Consider the following 17,744-nt stretch of genomic DNA (forward strand, 5'->3'; position numbering starts at 1 on the left):
TAGCAAATTTGAAGTATGCTCATCCCATTTGGACATACCCATACAATGGAAATGGCCACATAGCGGCTACTATGCCTGCAACAATAGTTACGGTACATCAATTGTGTACTGTATAGATATCTCCCAAAACTACTCTGTTTACCACGAACACCCATAGTCCTGGCTATTGTAGTTGTTCTGCCCAGTAGGATTAGAGAATCATTACAGATCACGTCTTCCTCAGTCTTGGTATTTCTGAAGTGTTTAGTGTGGTTATAGCACCATCTAGCGGTGTTAAGTTGTATTACACTTTGTTTTTTCTGTTACAATACTACTGCATTGTGGGTGGTGCACTGCATTGTGGGAGTGCAAAGCATCCTGGGAAAGAGAAGTCTCCAGGACACATCAGCAGAGCTATCCTATGTATGTCTCCTTCTCAAACTCCACCATCCTTGTAAAAGCATATCTGATGAAAGATCTACCTTTGTTTCAGGGACATGATGTTATGCAGCGCTGTTCAGTCAGTTGTAATTGTTATTCAGGGAGTTATAACTGTTAGATGTTAGACATGTAATCCTATGAACATGCAACCATTTTACCATGTGCTTCAGTGTTAATGTCCTGTTATAGTACATGCTATCCGTGCTTAATACTTATACATGTTATTTGTATTCTTGTAGTTTTACAAAAAAATCCTGTTTTACCAATCAATCAATCATATAGAATCAATTAAATGTAAAATCTTTCACTCACGCGCACAGTGCAGAGAGTACAACCTGTTGACCAACAAACAAGTTAGACTGCAAAGAACAGTCCTCTTATTTGGAAGACAGGAATGGTTTATGCTGGATGTCAGACTGCACACTGTGTGAACGTGTAAGAAGACAGAACAGTGGTCTTGGCTCAGATGGGATACACTCTAAATTTTGCTATAGGACCTCAAGGTCTTAGGATACAACCACATGCTCAAGTTTCTTGATGCAGTGTTGGAGGCCTAAATTAGGTGTGGATCATAAATGGAGAGAATGTATAAAGGATAGATATTGCTTATTCTCCTTTTTTTAATTCACTTCTGATCTTGGCTTTTAAAGCTGAATTAAGAAACGTGAATGTTTGGACATACCCTAAGAAATTGCAAGTTCTACCCAATAAATATCACATAAGCTATTCTACTAGAGGAGAGGATGGAATGATTGTAATGTCTATGCCACCTGATTTTCTGCTACAAAATTAACAACTATGTCATTAGCTTGAACAAGTCTGTTTGTCGGGACAGTCCATCTGCAATTCCATTTAACTTGCCTGGGCGATAGTGAATAGTGAAGTCATAGGGCTATAGGGCCAGCCTCCACCGCAGCAGATGGGCATTATCACCAGAGACCTGGTTGAGCCAGACCAGGAGGTTGTGGTCTGAGATGAGAGTGAAGGCGCGGCCATACAGATAAGGAGTCAGTTTCTTGAGGGCCCAGACTAAGGCCAGACACTTTTTCTCAATGGCCGCATAGCCGACCTCCCTAGGCAAAAGTTGGCGACTCAGATAGGCCACCGGGTGCTCTCCTCCATCCTCTCCGACCTGGCTCAAAACTGCTCCCAGTCCAAACATGAAAGCGCCTGTATGGACGATAAAGCGCTTGTTAGGATCTGGGGTAGCCAACACAGGGGCATTGTCAAGAGCTTGTTTTAGAGCTTGGAAAGCCACCTCACACTCCGGAGACCACAGGACCTGTCGGGGTAACTTCTTTTTGGTCAAGTCGGTCAGGGTTTGGCCAGGGCGCTATAGTCGGGTACAAAACGCCTGTAATAACCGGCTGTCCCTAAGAAGGCCATGAATTGTGTCTTGGTACGGGTACAGGGCCAATTAGCAACGGCTTCGATCTTAGCTGGCTCTGGCCGTTGCTTACCACATCCAACCCGGTGACCCAGATATTGTACCTCCGCCATACCAATGTGACACTTGTCAGGCTTCAAGGTCAGACCGTCCCCCCTAATCCTATCTAACACTGATCCTATGTGTTCGAGATGAGCCTCCCAAGTATAGCTATAGATGGCGATGTCGTCCAGGTATGCACACGCATAATCCTGGAGTCCATCTAGAGATGGTCTACCATCCTTTTGAAGGTGGCGGGCGGGTTCTTCATCCCGAACGGCATAACCCAAACTAGGTATAGGCCGAACGGGGTGATGAAGGCGGACTTGGGGACAGCATATTCCGCTAAGGGGATCTGCCAGTATCCCTTGCAGAGGTCAATAGTGGTCAGATACTTCCCCTTAGATATGCGGTCAAGCACCTCGTCCATCCGGGGCCTCGGATAGGCGTCGGTTACCGTTTTGTCGTTGAGCCGACTGTATTCGACACAAAAGCGGGTCGTGCCGTCCCGCTTTGGTACCAAGACTACAGGTGAGGCCCAAGGACTATCGGAGTGTTCTATTACTCCTAGCCGAAGCATCTCTTCTATTTCCCTCCGCATCCCATCCCTAACAGCTTCGGGAATGTGGTAGGGAGGTTGTCTCAAGGGCGCCTGCCCTGGGGTAACAACCTTGTGGATTGCAAACTGGGAATACCCGGGTTCCTGGGAAAACGTGGCCTGTTTGGCTTCCAGCAGGAGGTTAGCTTAAGCCTGCTCGTGGATCCCAACTGTTCCCCCAGCTGGACCAATTCTATGTTCCTCGTCTCCCTGTTTCCCCTGCTGGGGCACATATGGCCGTCACTTCCTCGGCCCTTTCTTTAGAAGCCTTGAGCATATTGATGTGAAACGTCCGTTTCACATCCTCATTCTCACAGCTGGTTATAGTGTAGGTGGTATCGCACACCTGCCCTATAACTGTATACGGGCCCTACCAGGCCGTCTGGAGCTTGTCGGTTCAGACTGGCCTGAGGACCATGACCTTCTGCCCAATTTGAAAGCTCCGGTGCCTGGCTCTCCGATCGTACCATACTCTCTGGTGCTGCTGGGCCGCCCAAAGGTTTTCCCTTACTGTCTGAGCCAACTCCTCCATATGGTCCCTCAGCTCCAGCCTACAGTATATGGCACAATCGGAGTCCCCTTTATCACTGTCTGGCCCTCCCAATGGTCTTTGATAAGGTCTAGAGGCCCCCTCACATGCCTCCCATACAAGAGCTCAAAAGGCGAGAATCCCGCGGATTCCTGGGGCACCTCCTGGTACGAAAATAGGATGTGCAGCAGGAATCGCTCCCAGTCCCTGTAGTTCCCCGTGAACGTCTTCAGCATTTGCTTCAGTGTCCCGTTGAAGTGCTCACAGAGACCGTTAGCCTGGGGATGCTACGGGGAGCTTGTCAGGGGTTTAATCCCGCAGACCTCTTCCATAGCTGATGAGTCAGCTCGGCAGTGAACTGCGTACCCCGGTCTGATAAGATCTCTTTGGAAAATCCCACTCGAGAGAAAATCTTGACCAGGGCATCAGCCACAGTCTCAGCATGAATGTTGGAGACAGCTACTGCCTCCGGGTAGCGTAGGTCACTACGGTTAATATACAGCACTTGCTGGTGCGGCTAGACTTGGCCAGGGTTCATATGAGATCTACCGCCACACTTGTAAAGGGTTCCTCTATGATGGGCATCGGGACCATTTTAGCCTTAGGGTTGTCTTCCTTTTTTCCCACCCTTTGGCATACCTCACAGGTCTGGCAATAATTCTGGACGTCATCGGATACCCCAGGCCAGAAGAAGTTCTGGGTTATCCGGTGCAACGTCTGGCGTATTCCGAAATGCCCTGCTAATGGGACGTCATGCCCAATATGCAATAACTCCCGCCGGTACTTCCTTGGAATTACCAGCTGGCATTTTTGCTGGGGTCCGGATGCGTTGACCCGGGGCTCCGTAAGTCGGTACAGCTGGCCTCCCTCCCAGACTTACTGCTCCCCCCAGTCCCCCTTTGTCTACCCTAGCCTTTTCCCTGTACTTCCTGAGTGAGTGTTCCCCCACTACTTCCATACCAAAGTCCTCTGGAGTGTCCCAGGGAAGGGGCTCTACAGTCAGGGGTGGGGTAGGTTGGCTTACCTGGATCTCGGTAGGAGGCGGTTGGCTCTCGGCAGCACGGCTTTGGGCTCTGGTGGTCGCGGCTTGAGCCTCGTGTGTAGTTGCAGGTACAAAAGCAGAGGTTAGTGGCCCAATGTCATTGCCCAATACAACCTCTGCGGGCAACTCCTTTATGACGCCCACATGGACTTTGCCCCAGTCTAGGTGGACCTGGGACGTGGGAATCCGATAAATAGCCCCCCTGCCACTTGAACAGCAATAGATTGCCCCGGTTGTTCAGAATTGTCAATCAAGTGTCTTTTAACAAGGGTGATGGTAGCTCCGCTGTCCCTGAGGCCTCGGGCAGTTTTCCCATTGACCATCACTAACTGACAATGGTGTTTCCGGTTGTCCGTGATGGTAGACTGGACCAGGTGGGCTTCGTATAACGTGCCTAGAGGTTACTCATGGCTTAACTCTTTGGCATCCCAAGCAGGGGGTACAGGATAGACCAACCAATGGGCTACTTCCCGGGAGTTGGAGAACCCGGGGCAGGTCCAGTTGGACCTGGGGGCTTCCATTGGGCAGTTGTTGCGCAGGTGCCCCAGTTGATTGCAACAAAAACAGCGGGGCTTGTTGCCAGCTGGGCGTCGTGGGTTGGAGAGTATCGGTCTGCTGGGGGGTTGGTACCTGGTTGCTGCCAGTGGTGGTGGTGGTGTTTTGGTCCGAAGGGGTTGTATCCGAGGCGTCGTATGTGCTGCCTTGCGGGTATTGGCATACTCGTCCACGAGTTTGGCTGCTTCAGGTAAGGAGAGGGGTCTGCGGTCCCTTACCCAATCCCTGACGTCAGTCTAAATATGGTCGTAAAATTGTTCCAGTAAAATAAGCTGCAGGACGTCATCCACTGTGGTGGCCTGGCAGCTTGTGACCTAATTGGAAGCAGAGAGCTGCAAGCGGCAGGCCCACTCTGCGTAGGAGTCTCTGTCCACTTTGCGGGAGTCTCTGAATTTTCTGGGGTTACTGTGTACCGAGCTAGGAGTGCCTCTTTCACTCATGCATAGCTGTGGATCTCCTGCTCTGGTAAAGGCCTGAAGGCATTAGCTGATTTGCCCGACAGTTTTTCTGATAATATCGAGACCCATTCGTCGGCAGCCACTCTGTGTAGGGCACACTGGCGCTCAAAATCTGCCAGATAGCCATCGATCTCGCTTAAATTTTTGTTAAAGCTTTTAAATGCGCTGATGGGAATCTTCCACGAATCAACTGTGCTGTTCCCTCCGTTCAGTAGAATTGCTGCCATTTGCTGGTTTTCAGCCAGCCTCAGTTGTAGCTCTCGCTGTTTCCTTTGGTTCACATGCTCTGTCACACTATTGATCACCTGTAGGATGATTTCGGTAGTTAGGTTTGGCCCGAACAGTGCCAGTCGTTCCCTGATATCCCTGTTGATCGGTAGTTCTGTCTCTTGACCGGTCTGTGTTGCCGCAGCCAAGTTCTCCCTGGTCTAGCTCAATTAATTCGGCAATTATGACCTGCTTGGCTTTGTTGCTGGCAATCCCTCAACGAACTCCCAACAGTTCCTTTAGTGTGCTGCGCTGAAGCTGTGTGTACCAGCCTTCAATTCACTGTACACCAGTGTCTTCCTTGGATTCTCAGTGCAGGGAAAAGGGATGATCCCACTGCTTGCCACCAGTTGTGACGGTCTGAATATGAGTTACTGTCCATCATTCCCTTATTTCCATAAAATAATATCGCCAAGAATCCACAGAGTAAAATAGAGTTGGTGTTGCATAATAATCCACGCATGAGCCAAAGCTTAATGCTGGAACAAGACTAGTTTAATGGAAAGCAAGGGCATTCAATTTAAACAGCATCAAACTCCTCCTCTGAGCCAGCGAGACAATGGAGTTTTGGAAACATACTAAACTCAATTTACAAAACAGGGGCTTGGTCACATCGCTTACAAGCAATCACTGTGGCTTTTCCAAGACAGTGGCCAAGAGTGTTATTTTGTGTATTTTAATTAAGTAGATCAGTCTTGTAGTTAGAACCAGACTGAATGTCTCGGAAGTGTGTGTACACATATGTCCTTGATACACTTAGATGTCTACTTCCATTGTTAGGAGTAGGTATCCAAGGGGATTAAGTAGCATGGAGGTAAAATAGCCGAAACGTTACTGAGAAGTTCTTCACAGTAACCAAAAAGTAAGTGTTATCAAAAAACAACTACAGACCATGCCAAAAGAGTTGAAAAGCTTTGGGTGCTGAGAAGGTTCAATTTTAGCTTTACTGGCAGAAGGATACAATGAGCATTAGGTTGCTTCCATACTTAAAATTTCAAAGACAGAGGTTCATAAGAACAAGTTCAAGCTGCAAACATTGAGAACAATGAAGCTTCAGACTGTCAGAGGGCAGAAATGACGCTTTACTGACCATGACGACCACCACCTCATTCGAATCTCACTGAACAACCATAAGATCGAAAGAATGGCAAATGGGAGCTGGGGTGAAATGCATGGCATGGTTGGTTCAAATCAGGCTATTAGAGCCAGGTCTGAACTTGTGCAATGCTAGAAAAAAATCCCTTCATCAGTAAGAATCAAAGAGCCAGGCTCAAAGTTGCAAAAGAGCATAAGGATTGGACTGTAGAGGACTGGAGTAAGGTCATCTTCTCTAATAAGTTTTCAGTTTTCAGAATTGCCCAATACCAGGTCGTCTTGTAATGGTTAGAAAGAGACCTTGAGGTGCCTACAAGCCACTGTGAACCCACTGTAAAATTTGGTGCAGGATTGGTAATGTAGGGGTATTTTAGCAAGGCTAGAATTGGGCAAATTTGTCTTTGTGAAGAACACATTAGTCAAGCCACGTACAAAGTTATCCTTGAAGAAAACTTGCTTGCTTCTGCTCTAACAATGGTCCCCAACTCTGGCGATTATTATTTTTTTGGCATGACAATACCCCATGTCACACACAATACCCTATGTCACACTGCCAGGTCAATCAAGGTGTGGCCACCACATCAAAACCCTGACATGACCAGCCAATCTCCAGACTTGAACCTCATTGAAAACCCCTGGAATGTAATCAAGAAGAAGATGGATGGTCACAAGTCATCAAACAAATCAGAACTGCTTGAATTTCTGTATGAAAACTATGATTAAAAATCTGTGTTATTCCTCAAAAAACTGAATATGAACTTGTTAACTAAGCATTATCTAAGGTCTGATATTACTGTGTGATGCTCTAAAATACAATATTTGTATCTGGAATTTGGCAGAATTTGGGAGAACCTAAACAACCTCATACAATCTCATTTATAATATTATCAATTTGCCTTTGGGGTTTTGCTTTGTCTCTTTACAGGGGTGTATGTGTAAAACCCTGCAGTGGTGTTACCACTCCTACACCCTGCTACTATCTTTAGTGGTCTAACCTAAATGCTATCTTATGTATTTTTGTCCAGGTCCTCTACACTATGCATTCCAAATCTTGTTATGCAACTGTTTATTACATGTAATGTGCTTGGTTCACCAGCAGGTGGCAGTGCAAATGGCAGATTTATAGTTAGAGAGAATGGAACTTACCATTCCATTTTCCCCCCCTTTGGGCAGAAGTGGGCCAGTCCTGCTTCCTGACGGAAGGGCGGGGCAGGAGTTTTCAGTTAGTTCTATTTCTAAGCTAGACAGGAGAGGCGTGTGTGCAGGGGCATTCTCAGGCGTGCCCACTAGGGTTGAGCGAACCTGAACTGTAAAGTTTGGGTTCGTACTGAACTTTAGGATTTTTGGACCCCGGACCCGAACATTTTCGTAAAAGTTTGGGTTCGGGTTCGGTGTTCGGCGCTTTCTTGGCGCTTTTTGAAAGGCTGCACAGCAGCCAATCAACAAGCGTCATACTACTTGCCCCAAGAGGCCATCACAGCCATGCCTACTAATAGCATGGCTGTGATTGGCCAGTGCAGCATGTGACCCAGGCTCACTATAAGCTTGGGTCATGTAGCGCTGCACGTCACTCTGCTGTTACAGTGTAGGGAGAGGATGCTGCTGGTGATTTCAGGGAGAGCATAGGAGAGAATCTAACTCAGCGATCTACAGACAAATAGATGTGTGGGTACAGGGCACTATCGTTTTACTCTGCCCTGAGCTCATTGACCAAAAATACAAACTTTTAGAATTCTGTTAGTTAGGTGGGTGGCGGCGGCGGCGACCATTTTATGCAGACTCAGTGCACCAGCACTGCATCTGAGCTTTTGGGACATTGCAAATCACCATTTTTTGGGGGCAAACTACAACATCTGTATTAGTCAGTGTGCAATTTAAGCTAGAAATACACCCATCATTTTCTGGGGTTTGAAAAACACACTTATTTGACATAAAACACTATTTTCAGGCCTTGCAGCATCAGCACGTGTGAAATTACAGGCTTATATACTGCTGTCAAATTCAGTTGTTAAACAAACAGTCGTTTGGGCTCCAAAAATTTTGTTGGCAGCCTTTGATGCAGATTTCATTGTGAGATACACCCTTAATACATTTGGGTTACATTGAGAGATTTTAAATACCGCCATTTGGTGCACCAATATTGAATTCAGGCCTACAGAGGTTCAGGCCCTGTGAGATACCATCTCTACATACAGGGGTTTGAATTAGGAATTTGAAATACAGCCATTTGAAATACAGCCTTTTTGTGCAAAGATATATTTAATTCAGGCCTACACTGATTCAGGGCGTGTGAGATCCCCTCTATACATAAAGGGGTTTGAATTAGGCATTTGAAATACAGCCATTTGAAATACCGCCATTTTGTGCAAAGATATATTTACTTCAGGCCTACACTGGTTCAGACCATGTGAGATACCCCCTCTACATACAGGGGTTTGAATTAGCCATTTGAAATACAGCCATTTGAAATACAGCCATTTTGTGCAAAGAAATCTTTAATTGAGGCCCAGTCTGGTTCAAGTCGTGTGAGATACACCCTTTACATACTGTCGTTCTTTTTTACTATTAATTAAACACCCATTTAGAGCAAGATCCTAAATTCCAAAAATATGAGGAGAGCGTCAAATAAGGGACGTGGCCCAGGTCGTGGTGCTGCTGGTGGAGCTCCTGTTGCAGGGAGAGGACGTGGTCGATTTATGCCAGCTACACGCACAAGTGAAACCCCTTCCTCAGGTGCGAGTAGGCGACAAAACCTGCAGCTGTATTTGGTCGGGCCTAATGCTGCTCTACGAATGGTGAGGCCTGAACAAGTACAGGCGATAGTAGATTGGGTTGCTGATAGTGGATCCAGTTCCTTCACATTGTCTCCCACCCATTCTCCTGCTGAAAGACCACAGTTGGCACCTGTAGCCGATGTCCATCAGTCTTTCACCTCACCCCCTTGCAAATCAGCCAAGCAGTCTGAGCCCCAAGTCATGCAGCCGTCTCTTCTGCTTTTTGATGACTCTGTTTGCAGGGTTTCCCAGGGCCATCCACCTAGCCCTCCCCCAGAAGTGCACCGATGCCCAACCACTTATTTTTCAAGATGAGTACATGGGAGGACCATCGCAGCTGTGCCTGGGTGACAGGGGCCTAAATCTCTCAAAATCGTCTGTTGTATTGCTGGGTGACAGAGACCCCCTTTTGCCGTGAATGAACCTCTACTGTGCATTGCTGACAGGGAACAAAATTTTGTGAAAACATCTGTTACTGATCGGAAGATGCACGACTACAAGCGCACGCTGATGATAGCATTCCCACCTGACAGCGGGGGCACAGTGGAAGCACAAGGCGAAGGCAGAGGAGGAGGAAGAGGTCGCCAACGCAGCTGGGGCACCACCAGCACCTGAGAAGGCAGGAAAAGCTTTGTCAGCCTTGGAGGTGCTGACCTGCCCTGCAGCCAGTGTATAGTGTGAACGTGTGTTTAGCACGGCAGAGAGCATTATCACAGGCCGCAGCCAATGTGGACAAGCTTACGTTTATTAAAATGAACCAGGCATGGATCCCACAGGACTTGTCCGTACCTTGTGCAGAATAAACATTTATACCAGCCTCAACCATCCATTCTTGTACTCAAGTGCACTTATTCTTTGTTTTATTCTGTTATATGTCCCAATATTTTGGGGGATACCCCAATTTAAAAAGAAAAAAATTACACAAAATCAGTGTTGGCTACCTATTCCTCCTTCACCGCCGCTTCCGCCTACACCGCCACGTCAACCTACACCGCCACGTCAACCTACACCGCCACATCCACCCATTGTCACGAGGGTGTCAAGAGCCACGCCTGACTCCGTTATACCCGGGGTCAGGAAGTCGCAGCGGGTGGCTGCGCGTTCTATGTCTAAAGACAGTGCTGTTTATTAATGGTAGCTTTCTGGGTTTGCCTTGCAATCCTTTTTGGCTCACTCAGGAATCCGTAGCTTCTCCTCCTCAGCTGTTGCTTGTCCAGCAATCCCAACCTCCTTATATTCCCATCTCTAACTTCTCTGGTTGCCAGATATAGAGCTTCCTGCCTGGACTTTTATACTGACCCACTGGAGCTGTGTAGCTGTGTTCCCTGGTTGTTGTTCCAGAACGTTACCCTCCGGATCCCTGTTGGTCCTTTGTGGTCTGCTGTTGTCACCCACCTGGGATTATATGTTTGTCTGTATTGTCTGTCCTCTCCTTGGTGTTTTCATCTTAGTGTCAGTGGTGCGGACTAGTGATCCCACCGCCCCGTTCACTACATAGGGCTCATCTTAGGGAAAGCCAGGGTTTAGGCACGTGATCGGCGTACGGGTGAGGAACCCGTCTAGGGACGTCAGGGCAGTCAGGTGCCAGCCGCAAGGTGAGTCAGGGGTCACCATCTTTCCCTCTCCCTTGGACAGGGCCTTCCCATTTCCCTCCCTTTTGCGTGACGCCGGTCATTACACCCATCCACCGCCTCCTCAACCTCCTACTCCTAGATCCAGATTGTTATTTTAAATTTTTCTGTATTTTATGTTATTTTAAGTCATTTCCCTATCCACATTTGTTTGCAGAACAGTTGCCATGCTCTTAAGCACATTTTGATGCCTTTTGCAGCCCTCTAGCCCTTTCCAGGACTATTTTAGAGCCATTTTAGTGCCCAAAAGTTTGTGTCCCCATTGACTTCAATGGGGTTCGGGTTCGGGGTCAAGTTCGGGTCCCGAACCCGAACTTTTTTTTCAAGTTCGGCCGAACTCATCGAACCCGAACATCCAGGTGTCCGCTTAACTCTAGTGCCCACGTCAGCCAGAGCACCCTAAGCTCTGCTGGCAATTAATAAACGTGTCTGTAAGCCATAGGGGCCAGAAGAATAGTTCTTTGGCCACCATAAGAGAAATCAGCAAGAGGAAGAGTTCTTCGGCTGAAGATACGTTTTACTGAGTGTCAGGAGGGGAATAACAGTCGACGGCACCCTATCCAAGGATACCAGAGCAGATAAGGAGTACTGAAACCAGATTAGAATTTAGTAATTAAGAAAGCCTGTCAGTAAAGCAGAGAGAAAGAGAGAAAGTTGAGTTTGCCTGCCAGTTTATGCTAACGTCTGCTGAAACCAAGACAAAGTCTGGCAATTGTTTGGATGAACGTTTATTTAAGTAAAGCTGCCGTTGAATTTCACCACAAGGTCTGTTATTTTTTCCTTCATTCCTCAATTATTCCCCCTTTATTTTGCTTTGGAGCCAAAACCTGAGTTCCTGCAGTATCCAGGTAGGAGCACCGTGACACATAAACAGACATTTAGGCCGCACTACACCACTCGGCATTCCTACTACACCTGGGACGCAATCAGGGCCGGCTCCAGGTTCATGTGGGCCCTTGGGCGATAAATCTCAGTGGGCCCCCATACAATATAATGACCCCACAGTGGCCATCCATTCAAAATAATCACCCCCAGTCGCTCCCCATTCAGAATAATGACCCCCAGTGGCCCCCACACTGGGGTTTATACTGTATTGAGGGGCACTGGGGGTCATTATACTGTATAAGGGGCCCTCACTAGCTACAGTAGAACTGGCTGGGCCCCACAGAACTTTTTTGTACGACCCCCCCCCCCCCCCTCCAGTGGGTTCACATCACATTTTTCTATCCGTATGATGTATACAAAAAAGGTATACAAACTGAAAAGACTAGCGCGGTATTAGCGGGAGGTGCTCAAACCCACATGCAGTCGTGCATATATATAGGGGAGCAAATCCTGCACTTGTGGCCCGTTGCTAATGGCGATCCCTGTCTTTGCTATTTTGTTATATTCTTATACAAAAAAGGTACCGTATACAAATGTGCAGCACACCATGTTTTTGTATACGTATACTGCAGAGTCCAGTAGAAAAATACATACGTTAACATATTTGTTTTTTTACTACAGAACTGTATGGTGAACGGCCGCCACTGTATAGCATCAGTCCGAGGCATCTGTTAATGTATAGTGATGAGCGGCAGGGGTCATATTCCAATTCGTGATATTTTTCAAATATTTTGTAGAATATTCGTTGAATATTCGCTATATTCTACATTCTTTTTTTTTTACTCGAAAATCGGCAAGTTAATGATCGCGTAATATGCAAATATTACTGGATCAATACAGGCGTGGGTCAAGAACTAATATATAGCACTATAGAATATTGTGCTATATATTCGTTTTTAGAATATTCGTCATTTTTTCCATATACACATGATTCCTCCCTGCTTCTTGCTTGTGGGTCAATGAATCATTGGCCCACAAGCAACTTAAGCAGGGAGGAATCATGACTTCAGATGGAAAAAATGACTAATATTCTAAAAAACAAATATATAGCACAAATATTTTGAATATAGTGCTATACAAGTATATTCGTTTTTTAGAATATTTGTCCTTTTTTTCCATCTGAAGTCAAGATTCCTCCTGAGTCCCTGCTTAAGTTGCTTGTGGGCCAATGACTTATTGGCCCACAAGCAAGAAGCAGGGAGGAATTATGTGTTCAGATGGAAAAAATGACAAATATTCGAAAAACTAAAAATATATAGCACTATATTCAAAATATTCATGAATTCTCGAAGTGGCAATATTCGAGATAAAAATTTGCTTTTGGAATATTCGTGCTCAACACTATTAATGTATAAGTTTTTGTTATACATTAAACTGATAGCAAAAATGTGATGTGAACTCAGCCTTAGTGTCAGAATAAGCAATAGTACAAAGCGGAGCAGCAGGGTGGAGAGGGAAGGCGCCATGTACTGACAGAGCGCACAACCTGGTCCTGGTGGTCAGCAATCTGCAACTTTTCCCCACTCATGCCAGGTCTAAAAAAGGTGGTGTGGGCAAGGAAGGGGATACAGTTATGGCCATACATTTATTGGATAACACCTCCATATAGAGACTGGATACTTCCAAACAGTGACCAGATAAAACCTCCATACAGTAACTGGATAACATATAAAAGAGAGAAAAACACAGTCGGCACTGGACCATGCGGTGCCTGGTAATGTATGACTGGCAGGGCCGGTGCAAGGATTTTTGCCGCCCTAGGCAAGATAAAAATTGCCGCCCCCCCCTTATCAGATGATCTGCCCATACCATGACATCACATATGTTCCACCCCTTTCTCAGCATTTTAATGAAAAGAATTGCTATGTTTGCCTAGGGTTAATCAAGCCTCTTGTAGCTGTCTCCCTGACAGCCGCTAGAGGAGCTTCCGCGATTCTCACTGTGAAAATTACAGTGGGAAGACGCGGAACATAGTTTTGAATGCGTGCGCATGCGCATTCGCAGCTGAGAGGAGGATCGGGGAGAAGAGTTCCCAGTGCCGGCGCTGGAGAAAGGTAAGTGGCTGAAGGGGTTTTAACCCCTTCAGCCCAGTGGGAGGGGGACACGAGGGTGCCCCACTCCTAACAACTATATAGTGCCAGGAAAATGAGTTTGTTTTCCTGGCACTATAGTGCTCCTTTACCACCAGTACTGCACAGTGTCTGTTCTCTGCAGGAACAGGCTATAGACACCAGTACCACTACATTAAACTGTAGTGGTTCTGGGACTATAGTGTCCTTTTAGGCTCCATTCACACGTCCGCAATTTCGTTCTGCATTTTGCGGAACGGAATTGCAGACCCATTCATTCCTATGGGGCAGCACGATGTGCTGCCCGGACACGGAATTGCGGATCCGCACTTCAGGGTCCGCACTTCCGTTCCGCCAAAAAATAGAACATGTCCTATTCTTGTCCGCAATTGCGGACAAGAACAGGCAAATTCTATTAGTGCCGGCAATGTGCGGTCCGCAAAATGCGGAACGCACATTGCTGCTTTCCGTGTTTTGCGGATCCGCGGCTCCGTGTATCCGCAAAACACATTGCGGACTTGTGAATGGAGCCTTAATGTGAGGTACATTAGTTTCCAATGTAGTATTAATAACTAAACAATTAAATAATAAACATATTGCATTGTCTACTTACCACCAGGACAATAAGATGATCTGGTCTCTGGCTGCAGTCTGGCTCTTGGTCTGGCTCTGGGGACTCCCTTGTCACTCTCTTCTCCCCCCTCCCTCCTTTGTCACTCTCTTCTCCCCCCTCCCTCCTTTGTCACTCTCTTCTCCCCCCTCCCTCCCTTGTCACTCTCTTCTCCCCCCTCCCTCCCTTGTCACTCTCTTCTCCCCCCTCCTTTGTCACTCTCTTCTCCCCCTCCCTCCCTTGTCACTCTCTTCTCCCCCCTCCCTTGTCACTCTCTTCTCCCCCCTGCCTCCCTTGTCACTCTCTTCTCCCCCCTCCCTCCTTTGTCACTCTCTTCTCCCCCCTCCCTCCTTTGTCACTCTCTTCTCCCCCCTCCCTCCCTTGTCACTCTCATTTCCCCCCTCCCTTGTCACTCTCATTCCCCCCCCATTCCCTTGTCACTCTTATTTACTCCCCCCCTTGTCACTCTCATTTAATCCCCCCCTCCCTTGTCACTCTCATTTACTCCCCCCCTTGTCACTCTCATTTACTCCCCCCCTCCCATATCACTCTCATTTACTCCCCCCTCCCTTGTCACTCTCATTTACTCCCCCCCTCCTTTGTCACTCTCATTTACTCCCCCCTCCCTTGTCACTCTCATTTACTCCCCCCTCCCTTGTCACTCTTATTTACTCCTCCCCCTCCCTTGTCACTCTCATTTACTCCCCCCCCTCCCTTGTCACTCTCATTTACTCCCCCCTCCCTTGTCACTCTCATTTACTCACCCCCTTGTCACTCTCATTTACTCCCCCCCTCCCTTGTCACTCTCATATATTCCCCCCTCTTGTCACTCTCATTTATTTCCCCCCCCTTGTCACTCTCATTTACTCCCCCCTCCCTTGTCCCCCCCCCCCCCCTCCCTTGTCACTTCCCCCCCTCCCTTGTCACTCTCATTTACTTCCCCCCTGTCACTCTCATTTACTCCCCCCCTCCCTTGTCACTCTCCCCCCCTCCCTTGTCACTCTCATTTACTCCCACCCCCTCCCTTGTCACTCTCATTTACTCCCCCCCCTCCCTTGTCAGTCCGGCCGGGTACAGGAAACAAAAGCTCCTGTACCGGGGACCGAACAGAGCTCGGCCACGCTACATTAGAGGCGCTTCCCTCCTGTGACTGTGAGTCCCTCTCTTCAGGCTGCGCCCGAGCGGTGCACAATCATAGACGCACCAGCCCGGGTAGTGCGGAAGCCGCCCGGTGCGGAGAAGGGCCCGCCGCCGTACTTAAAAAAAAAAACTTGCGGCAACGCTTTTTTTTTAAACCGCACTGCGCCCCCTGCTAAATTGCGCCCTAGGCGGCTGCCTAGGTCGCCTTACAGGTGGAGCCGGCCCTAATGACTGGATTCACACTTGCCGCGGCTGCTCACGTCACACTGTGGTGGTGCTCTGCTTACGAAGTGCTGATAACAATCACAATATTGAAGAGATGAAGGAAAAGCTGCACTCACCGTTAGTTGTGTTGATAGTAGCTTTATTACGGTAAAAACATGCTAGATGCGGGTCACTGCACAGCAATTCAGGGCAATTGGCTTGAATTGCTGTGCAGTGACCCGCATCTAGCATGTTTTTACCGTAATAAAGCTACTATCAACACAACTAAGGGTGAGTGCCGCTTTTCCTTCATCTCTTCCATATAGTAACTGGATAACACCGCCATATAGTGACCGGATAAAAGGGCATAAGAGGACACAGTACATAGAATGACTAGGAGCACTGTACAGGGTATGGTAAGAGGGCACAATGCAGGGTATAAAGGGGCACAGTACAGGGTGGGGGGCCTAGAAGGTCCTCATGGTGCATGCGGTTTAGACACCACCATAATGAGAGGCAGAGGAGTGAGACAGGTGACCAAGGCCCTGGATGGACAGGAGGGGTAGACACAACAAGTAGGTGGAAGGGGCTCTGAGTGGGATTCATACAAGAAGTAGGGGCAGAAGGTCTGTGCAGGGCAGCAATTGGAGATCGGAGGTTGGAACAGGAGCTCTGGATACATAAGGGAGGAAAGGAGACAGCAGGGGCTCCATGAGGATGAGATAGGACAGGATATGGGGGGCAGGTGTCATGGAGGCAAACTGCTTAATGAGGCAGTAAAACAACTACATAGCATGAAGCTGCTGGTCTACAGCATCCAGCAGCAGCTTGAAGAGTTCCCTGACATCCTCCCACCCCTCCTGTCCCACAGAGAAGAGACAGTCACAGTGCAGACTCACTCACAGACTGTCTGCATCTCTTCACACTTCTGGTCCACTAGGGTCTCTCTCCCCGTCAGGAAGCACGTCCTGTGTGGAGGGGGCATGTCTGAAGCTCCACAGCACGGAAGCTTGTAAGGGGGACAGAGGCAGCCGACTCTGCATGCTGCTGAAAAAGGCTTTCATGTGACTTAGCTCCCTGCGCTCCAGCAATGAGCGCTTCCATCTGTATTGATGGAAGCGCTCATAGCAGCGCCCTGGGGCCCCCAGGAGAAATGCATTGCCAATCCGGAGGCCTTGGCATGAGAATGAGTATAACTGAAAATCTTTTCCTACGTCCTATTAACCAGTAGACATGTTCCTCTTTGGAATAGGAATTATGCTTGAAACTGTACAAAAACATGGGTGAGAAATGTATGTTTTTGCCTAATCATTAATATTAGGCTATAAATGCCCAAACTGGACTTATACATCATAATTATCTGTATATGTGGAACCATTTTTAAACCCAATATGTAAATTGATATAATAACTTTCTATCTGCTAAGTTCCCATGCAAACCAATAAATTTTGCCACCTCCAATATATGATTTTTCATTGAAGGTACTCACTTCCATCAAAGAATTCACAATATCTCCTTTAAAATCCAGAGCATTTCCCAGCAGTGGAAGAGGTGTTGGTCCAGGTGGAAGGTTTCCACGATTCCTTAATGAATTTAGGCTTAAATACAAGATAAAGCATAAGATACATAAGGTAAATAAAAGTGTTGGATCGTGTAATAAATCCATTACAAGTCAGTTCTTGCAAACATAGGAGCTTTACAATACTGTTCATCTTCAATATATATAAGCTAAAGAAACTTACCGTAGGTGGAGCAAAGAAGGGCAGAGCATTCATATGATATGCTAGAAAGGTATTTAACTGCATGTGGACTGCAGCCAGAACCCACAATAAGAAATATATGTGGATACTGAACCAAACAGGGTCATTCATCGTACAAATGGCATACCACCAAGTGCTGCCAGGTAGTACAATGATAACAATCTTCAGTTTGATGACTATTCCATCAGACTGCGCACATCTATTAGGAAACATGTTGCAGCTGGTAATCAAATTTACTCCAACAAATTCAAATGGATTTTGACTGTTCACACTTTTGTTCA

General features: G+C 47.3%; 1 protein-coding gene across 1 annotated transcript in view; it reads right to left on the reverse strand.

Annotated features, from left to right (window-relative positions):
- The window catches only part of LOC121009422 (cytochrome P450 2G1-like), a 65,269-nt gene extending 47,865 nt beyond the window's left edge, over positions 1-17,404 (reverse strand). The window contains exon 1 of the mRNA XM_040442532.1: positions 17,193-17,404. Coding sequence (XP_040298466.1) covers positions 17,193-17,369 — 177 coding nt within the window. The 5' untranslated portion in view covers positions 17,370-17,404. The remainder of the gene's footprint in view (positions 1-17,192) is intronic.
- Between the last annotated feature and the right edge of the window lie 340 nt (positions 17,405-17,744).

Source organism: Bufo bufo, chromosome 8, assembly GCF_905171765.1.
Source record: "Bufo bufo chromosome 8, aBufBuf1.1, whole genome shotgun sequence".
NCBI lineage: Eukaryota > Metazoa > Chordata > Amphibia > Anura > Bufonidae > Bufo > Bufo bufo.